The sequence below is a fragment of the Phytophthora parasitica genome (assembly GCF_000247585.1).
Source record: "Phytophthora parasitica INRA-310 unplaced genomic scaffold supercont2.193, whole genome shotgun sequence".
Taxonomy (NCBI): domain Eukaryota; phylum Oomycota; class Peronosporomycetes; order Peronosporales; family Peronosporaceae; genus Phytophthora; species Phytophthora nicotianae.
In genome coordinates this window covers 1-8,758 of record NW_008649179.1, presented here as the reverse complement: position 1 = coordinate 8,758, position 8,758 = coordinate 1, and the positions used below count along the sequence as shown (strand labels likewise).

General features: G+C 49.1%; 2 protein-coding genes across 2 annotated transcripts; both read left to right on the top strand.

Moving 5' to 3' along the window:
- Positions 1–68: 68 nt before the first annotated feature.
- Positions 69–4,628, top strand: PPTG_19806 (ULK protein kinase; the record flags this gene model as incomplete). Its single annotated transcript, XM_008918371.1, has 9 exons — positions 69–188; positions 256–315; positions 380–466; positions 530–604; positions 681–790; positions 854–952; positions 1,015–4,111; positions 4,185–4,264; positions 4,331–4,628. The coding sequence occupies 9 exons, from the start codon at positions 69–71 to the stop codon at positions 4,626–4,628; spliced, it is 4,026 nt and encodes a 1,341-aa protein (XP_008916619.1).
- Positions 4,629–6,796: 2,168 nt separating this feature from the next.
- PPTG_24730 (hypothetical protein) lies at positions 6,797–8,094 on the top strand. Its single transcript, XM_008918370.1, has one exon. It carries the CDS (start codon positions 7,252–7,254, stop codon positions 7,618–7,620), a length of 369 nt encoding a protein of 122 aa, XP_008916618.1. The 5' UTR covers positions 6,797–7,251; the 3' UTR covers positions 7,621–8,094.
- The last annotated feature ends 664 nt before the right edge of the window (positions 8,095–8,758 follow it).

Here is an 8,758-nt window from a genome sequence, read left to right as displayed (position 1 = left end):
TGCCGTCCAGGTGCAACAACGTTGAAATTATTTTACTGGTTGTTGCGTTTATTGATGTGTGGGGTATCATGTTGCAGTCGTTTGGGATCGAACTTGTTGCTGGGCTGCAATATTTGCACTCCAATAGCATTTTGTACTGCGATTTGAAGCCTGCGAATATTCTCATTGACGAATTCGGATCACTTAAGGTTCGTGGCTGTCATAAGTGCAGCTCATACGTGCAAATTATATATATTATTATTATTTGTGCGCTAGCTGGCGGATTTTGGACTGGCACGCCGCATTCCAGGAAGTGATGCAGCACCCGTACGACCAGTATGACAAGTATCTCGGATTTATGTTATTAAAATGGCTATTTGACACGATGTGTTCTGCGTAGCTTGCTCCAGGATCACCTCACTATATGGCGCCTGAGTTATTCCAGCAACCTGCAGTGCACAGCTTTGCGTCAGACTTTTGGGCATTGGTACAATTAACCTCCGTTCTTATAAATTGCATGGGTAATTAACGATTATACCTTGTTCGTTAGGGCTGTGTATTGTATGAACTCAGAACAGGCCGGCAACCATTTACACATACTAACTTTTCAGAGTTGGCACGAAGGGTACGTAACGAGAACATTCCGACGTATGCACTCTACTGCGCGTTAACCGATCATACTTTCTGTGTGCTTGAGATAGATTCAATCGGAAACGGTGGAATTCCCAGTACCTGGATGCGAAATGTCGCCTGCATTTTGCAAGCTATTAGAGCGGTTATTAGTGAAAGACCCTTATCAGCGAATCACCTGGTGCGTCTGACATACCTGAGTTCAGTGAACACAGTCATTTTCTGACCAAAGAATTACGACCAGGGATGAGCTAGTTGTTCACCCTTTTTGGGATGGTTTACCTCGCATCCAAAATGTGGTGATGCCTCCGCAGGAAATATTTGATAGAAACTCGCCCGTGTGGTAAGCTTTTCTGCGCGATATAAATCTGTATAGTGTTTGTCAGCTTAAATTGGTCTGAACAGTGAGCAGGTTACCAGCAATGACGGTTCAAATGGTCTTGACAACCCTGAAGAACCTCACGACAACGGTCATATTAGCGAACGTGAAAAAGATAGGGATAATGGTGACAGCAGCCTGGCTAATGCAGATGACGTTGGAGGGTTGCACGTGAATGGAATCGAGGAGACAACAACAGGAAACAATTGTGATGATGAAACTCACTTCTCGGATTCTGGAGATTCAGATGCGGATCAGACACCAAATGAAGCCACTCGCTTAGATATCACCTCAAGAGCCACTCATGATGACGTACGACCTGTCAGCGCGCCGAACTCACGAATACGCGCTCTACCGGACAACAATGAAGACCTCAACGATGACCAGAATGGTGTTTTGAACGAAGTCAGTCAACTGACTGATATCCGACATCGCTGGAGAGCTGCTCACGCACCTCATTCTGCACCTCCTGCTATTCGGAACGCCCCAAAAAGGAGGATATCAATAAACAACCTGTTCGATCGAAGTGGCGTACCTGGCAGTGGGCTCCGCAAGATATCCAAGCTGGTTTTTACTGCTGCAGATTGCCGTGTAAAGTCTATCATCGGAAATAAAAACGTCCAGATCGAAGACTTACCGCAGGTCCGTGCAGATCTTTTCCGGTTCCCCCTCTTAGCTCCAGAAAATCTACTATCGTGCTCGGCTGAGGCTTTGGAGAATCAGCTGAAAGAGATCTACATCAGTTTGAAGTTTTCTCACTCGGATGACCAAGCGAAACTTAGTGTCATGGCGTATTTATTCTCTCTCAGCTGCCACGCTCGACTGGCTCACGTGATTGTGAATAGCTCAATTCTTAAGCTTTTGATTCGAATGCTGTCGCATGAAGCCCGACTGGCTACTCCGAACAAGACCGTAATTTCAATGCTGTGTCTTGTGCTCGGCGTTCTTTTTCGATTCGCTACCTTCATTGCACCGTCTTCGCCGGATCAATTGCAGGTGCTTGTGAAGTTACTATTGGAAGTTATTGTCCGCCCTGATGGTCTTGAAAACAAGAACAGTACCGACATTCAAGGGTTACAACCTCGCCCTCTAGCTCTCGCGTGTCTTGGAGAATTACTTTTTTACATTTCAACACAACAAGAGTGGGAATTACCGATGGAAGGCGTGGACACTGTGCTTGCATGTATAGGAGATACGAATGTAGTACTCCGTTATTATGCGGTGAGGACGCTTGGCAATATGCTGATTCAGTGCACAGATTCCCTGCTATCCCGACTGATTAGCGAGAAAATTGTGTTGACGTTAATGCGAGGCCTGCTGCAACACGCGACCTCGGTGTCAGAAGATGAAAATGGAGAGTTAAACGTGGCTATCGCGCTGCGAACAGCTACAACTGAGGCGCTAGCGCAGGTGTTGCGACATGTTCGCACTCCGTCTTCAACTGCGAGTCTTTCGTCTCGGTTGAAGAGATCGATAATGCTGTTCTTTGCCAAACCGGACATCCTTAATGCAGTGTGGCGAGGCGTGGAAAGTATGAAAGAATCTACCGAGCTGGCGATCGCATCGTTGAACATTATAAACTCATTTTTGGACATGAAGCTTGGTACTGAAAGAGAAGCAGAAGCGGCTGCGATCAAGTCAAGCCGCACGTTGCTGCTGGAACGTGTCGTGGCGTTCCCGACAATATGTAAAGTTTTGGAGATTGATACGAGCACGAGAGGAGATGATGTTGATGACGATAGTCTTTCTACGTTGCGAGCGAAAGGATTGGTCATGATCCACTTGGGTGTACAGTTGAATCGCAGCTTTCTACTCTCATTTGTGCAGTATGAATCCCTAAATATTGTGGAAAAAGTGATTGACCCCATCGCTGACCAGCTCTGTGAAGATGAAAACAATCCCGGGTCAATATCGCCGGAAAAGAAGCTATCTGCATTTGAAATGTACCTCGCGCAGTGTGCGATGAATGTGTGCAAGCTGTCGATTCGAATGGCTTTAAAACTCGGAGCAGTGTGCTTCTCTACGCCTGAAAATGGTGATGGTGAGATCACGAGTAGCAACAACACAGAGAATCGATCCCCTAGGATATCGCCAATCCCGTTCCAGCTTTTTGGTGGACTGCTACACAATCCAAACTGCCGACAACAATTGTTAAACTATTTCGTGGCAAACGACAGCAAGCAGTACACGTTCTTCCTACGCCTGATGGCCAAGTTACTTACGTCGTTTCCTGATGAGATTTTGGTCATACCAGGGAGCACTGATAAAACGACTGTAGCTCGATATGTGTCGGAGATTTTAGTGGACTTGTTCGAACTCGCAGCTAAGGAGACGAACGATATTGTGTTAGTGGAGAAGCAAATGCTGTTCACTCAGTTGTTACCTGCTATTGTAAAGCATGTAAATGGAGAATCTGAGGGTGCTGCGGTGAATTGTCTTCGGATCCTTCACGTTGTCCTGCTGGATTTCGACTACGATGATGACAATGGTGACTACGAGTTTTTCGATCCATTCGTTCGATCGATACTTTTCCCCCATCTTAACACGTTGTTCAGGAGTCCGATGGGTGTGGTCGAAGATGTTTGGAGCTTGTCAAGTGAATTAATGTTTGGCTTACTCTCTAGTGACTCTTCTCTCCTTGGAGAAGTAGAGGACTTGAACATTGTACCCACGGTTATGAGTTTATTACAGGTACCGGACGAGTTCCAGTCGCTACCTTCACATGCTACGCAACTCGTCCAAATGCTTCTGGATTCCGCTGATGTACGCTCGGAATTACTGTACGAGTCAGGCATAACAAGGAGTGTGGTTACTGGATTAATATTCGCTTCGAAACACAAAGAGCAAGATGGAAATCTGCTAGATTTGTCGATAATCCTGCTGAATTTGCTTCACCACCAATTCGAAAAAAACCGACAATCAGGACGATCACCAGCTCCAGCGGGGTTTCATGAGCTGGTTGCTTGTGGGCCGTTGATGCTTCAGTTTTGCACTTCGAGCGACGTTGATCGTAAAATGAATGGACACTCCGAATACGTAGCACCCGAAAAGGATACTGCAAAGAGTCGAACGAATGATGAACTCGCGGATGTAGCCTCCCGTTGCCTCGTCTTCCTGTCGCAGGTAAGTGGTGGGCTGTTAGATCACGAGAATTACACGACTGAGCGACTAACAGCTCAATATGTTTGCCGCACAGATATTTGGCGAGCAGTTGAATGGCGTATTTTTTTCTCAAAGCAAGAACGTTCCCTCGGGTTTTAACGATTCCGATCTGAGGTAAGTTCCAACAACTCCAAACTAGTTTCAACTTTTCAGTTTCTGACACGTTGATGTTTTGTACAGTTCGCTTTCGAGATGCCTGGAAGGCAACATGAATGGAATCATTCTGCTACGCGTGCTACATACACTGAAAACTTGCCTTCGCTGTGAAACCAAAAGGTACCAAGTGAGTAACTGGTTTGCTGAGCACAGAAACGTTCTCAGCACTGTGGAGGCTTTGGCTACTCAAAAGCAGACTTCTCGGTTGGATGGAGCTGTAAGCGAAGCTGAAAATCACCCGAATCGTCCATCGATAGGAGAGCAGATATCCAAGACTGCGGCATCAATCATGCGACTCTGCCGTACTACAGACGTACGATGAATATTGAAAAGTGTTCGAACTGAATATGACAGTCAAGATCACGCGATTCGTCTACAAGAATGTTCATTATCCACCAAAATGTCGTCTTCTTGATCGGTATATGATCGGCAGTCTGGAAGAGGACTACGCATAGTGCTGCTTCGATTCTTCCCATTCATGGTTGGGATAAATCTGAAGGTCCAGACGCTCTGCAACCTCGTTAAGTTTCGAGTTGTCGCCCTCGAACAGTCCCTTGAACACCACGTTCACAATGTGTTCGTAGCGCTCCTGCAGCAGTCTAATCTCGTGGGGTGTATCGGGCACCACACGCTCGACAAGGACAGCCAAAACCAAGCACACCTGACACGCCACTACGAAGCTGAAGGCTCGGACAGTTCCCGTCTGGTCTTCAAACAAGTCGGACGTCCAGAGAATAAGAGCCGAGTTTGTACCGAGCGCGATGTACGTCATGAATCGGAGAATGTAAAACCAGACGCCAATGTCCTTCGCCGGGTGGGGGAACGGTCGACGATGCACAAAACAGAGCTTCACGGCGTCGACATGAACTTCTAGTACGTTGTTGGCTAATGCAAGCAGAGGCGTCAGCGGGAACGCCACCACGAACAAGTTGATAAAGCCGTACTGGATGACCATCTCGTTATAGTCCTCGAACGCCTCGTTGCTCTCGTAAGGCACCAGCTTCGCCTGCTCTTCGATGTAGTTGTGGCCAGTCTTTTCTTCGGTGTACGCTGCTTTGCGCTCAGCGAAGAGCTGGTAGCGGTATTTCAAGTACGGCACCACCACTTCCGTCGTGTTGCCCACCACAATGCGGATAATGAACAGAGTCAGCAGCTGGTCGCGCAGTTCCTGCATGCAGTCGTCTTCATACAGACAAGAACCTTCAGCAATACGCTTGACGAACGCAATGTAGAAAAACGAAGCGAACGAGTTGCAGAACTGGAACAGGAAGACCTTGATGACCAAGTAGTTTTCGTACTCAGCGTCTGTGCGGTGGTTTTCGAGGTCATTCAGCTTACGCGCCACGGTGCGGTAGACCGTATTGAGCACGAGAATCTGGATGGCGTTAACCACAGTGACACCGAACGTCAAGGGCGTCTGATACTTGGTGTTAATGTTGTTCTTCTCCAGGTTGTCACTGTCGTTGATCCAGTGCTTCAAGACGAACAGACCAAAGAGAGCGACAATCACAATACCGACCATAAACGTCACGACCAGGATGGACACGATGAAGGCACGTCGGCGCTTCATCTTGCTCTCGAATGTCACCTCCTCGGCGTCAGTGACCGGGTGGTAACTTTTAGTTCCGCGAAATTGAGGGCGATACCGGAATGATTCCTGCAAACCACTGAGACCCCAGAGCGAGTCCAATAGACCATTCTTACGCTTCCACAGCTCGGAAAACAGTGACGACCATAACACCACGAACACAGCGAAGGCGATGAGAATGTAGCCTTGCTGGTTGGTACCCGTGACAGCCTGACGCGCTTCGATATACACAAATGTGATGATACCCGCGACTGCCGGGAAGACCAGCATCTTGGTGTAGAACTCGAGCCAGGCGAAATACAGCGCGATCTTCTCTCCGAAGTAGTAGCGGATCTTGTGCAAAGGTTGGTACAACATGGTCCAGTGCAGAGCCCACGAGTGCCGCAGGTCGTGCAGCGCCTTCGCGTCGTGGAGAGCGAACATTTGACCCTCCAGATACCCAGCAGCTTCCAGAGCGTCTGCGTTAATATGACGCTCTACGATTCCTTCTGCGAGACGAATACGATCTTTTTGCGAGAACAACGTCTCCTCCTTCTTCTGTCCCCACTTGATCGGGTAACGTCGGTAGAAGGGCTGGTACTTCTCCTCATGGCGATACTCTGCGAACGGAGCAAAGTACGTCAACGGATCGTAAGGTAGAGCAAAAATCGACGTCACAAAGCGATCCCAATGGTTTCCCTGGACACGACGACAGGTGTCGTCTTCGACAAATAAACCATCAGCTTCTTCGGTATGCCCCCAAATATCTACAGCCTTGCGTAGTTCCGGATGGAACTCTTCTCCGCGTGAAACTAACAACGGATCCATCTCTGGATATTCGGCATCTTCATTAGCACAGCCGCGAGTATGTCTTAAATGGTCAATGGAGTTCTGCCATTCTTTATCTCCCATCTCACGCTGCAGAGTCTTGAGCTTCTTCACGTGTAATGTCTTGTCGAACGGTTTGTTGCTGACCTGCAGTCTGTAGTTGGTACGGTCTGCCTCGATTCTGAGGTCATCATTGTCTGCCTTGATAGTCATAATGATCTCGTCAGCGTCACAGCTTAAGAACATGCGCGTAGTAAGGCCACATGCGAGCTGCACACGACGCGCGATGGCGGTGGCCACGAGCTCGCAGAACCGCGTCTCGGTTGTGGCCTCAGTGTTACCGATGAATTGCTCGTATTCCTTCTTAAGCAGCTGCTCCTGCGTCTCTAAGCGGCGCTGCTCGCTCTCCTCGCTATGATCATTACTCGAGTCCATGACGACGTCGCAGCCGCGCTCGTCCAGGTAGCAGCGCGGCGTGCGCAACACACGCTGGAACGGGTCCACTACGATTTTGTTGGAGCGGTGGCTGCGGTCCGGGTCCTTGCCCATCATGAGGTGCACGAAGCTGTCTAGAGTGAAGTCGTCGGGCTTCTTGAGCTCGCCGCCTTCACGTCGCGGGAAGACCATGACCAAGTCGTGGTCGTACAGCGTCTTGTCGCTGCTGGTGGAGCGCGGGACGGACGACTGCGCGCTTTGCATGGAGCTGAACTCCATGTCCACGGCCGTATGCGCGGCAGGCGAGGAAAACGCGTCATACGCGTCAGAGGACGACGGCATTGCAAGAGTCTTATCTGCCCTACGCTGCAAATCCGAAAGTGAGCACCGCGGTGCCGGTCCTCTTCGATACAACAACTGCGACGCGAAGAAGGTGCACGCGCTTAAGAGGCAAATGCCGTTGACATGTGACAACAACCGGTGACTCACGGAGATGGCTGAAAGATGCCAATATACATCGCGTTGGAATTCGTCTACAGACGATGGAAAGGATTCAGAAGAAGAGTGCGTAATTGGTCAAGGTGGACGGACGGGCGGATGATTAACTCATGGAGAAGTTCGGAGCGGATCTGACTACGATGTCACACAGAGTTCACGCCTGACTCCGCCCGTCCGAGGTGGTCTATCGCACGTTGTCGCTGCTCGTAATTGTCGGCAGACTTCCGATGGACGATACGACCAGGATATGCATGAACCATGCTCATGCCATGAATACTATGAACTTCATACTATGAACTTCATAGTATGCAGTGTATGCTTCATGGTAGGTCATGTGCAGTATCAAGCAGCCTTGAACCAACAACAATTTGAATAATTGGTTTTACTAGTATGGCAGCATCCTCAGGCGAGTGCTCGCCACGGTTGCTAAGGGGGCAAGCTGAAATATATTTTCTATAAGAAAATATTTTCGGCGTCGCCCCCCCCCCCAAACGTGTTATTATATTGTACAGGCTGAAAGGCTTCACATACTTCAAGAAGAAGCAGCCGTGAAGCTCGACGATCTGCTCGTACCTTACGCTCCGCCAAAGGAGGTGAGTCCTCCCTCCTCGCTAAATAAGATAAGTAACCACGTGTATGTAACTCATGCTGTGCTACTGGTGGACGTGTTTAAGCTTTCACTATGCCAAAGGAGCGCGCCCGTAGAGAGAAGCGGTCGCTTCATCAGCCTGGATCGCTGCTGTGCAAGTATCCCTCCCGCTGCAACAATGAGAGGGCGATTAAGGCAAATGGAGGGCGGCACTGGCTTTGCGATGAACATCGTGATCATCAGAACGCTCTTCAGCGCGATCGCTATCGCAGAGCAGCCGCGAAGAAGAAGAGCTCATGCAAGGATGCATCCACTACTAGGGCTACAGTTACGGAGCCAGGACTGGATCAAAATAAAAGGGAAACTATCAGTCAATTACCAGATCGAGCAAGCTCACTCGCTTCGTGCCAAAATCCAGCGTCACTGAAAGCTTTAGAAAATAAGCTCTTTTCCCGCAGCGATGGGGATGCATCCGACGCAAAGCGTGTGGATGCACTTGCGAGGAGCTGTAGCCCTGCCACCGGAAACTGCGTAG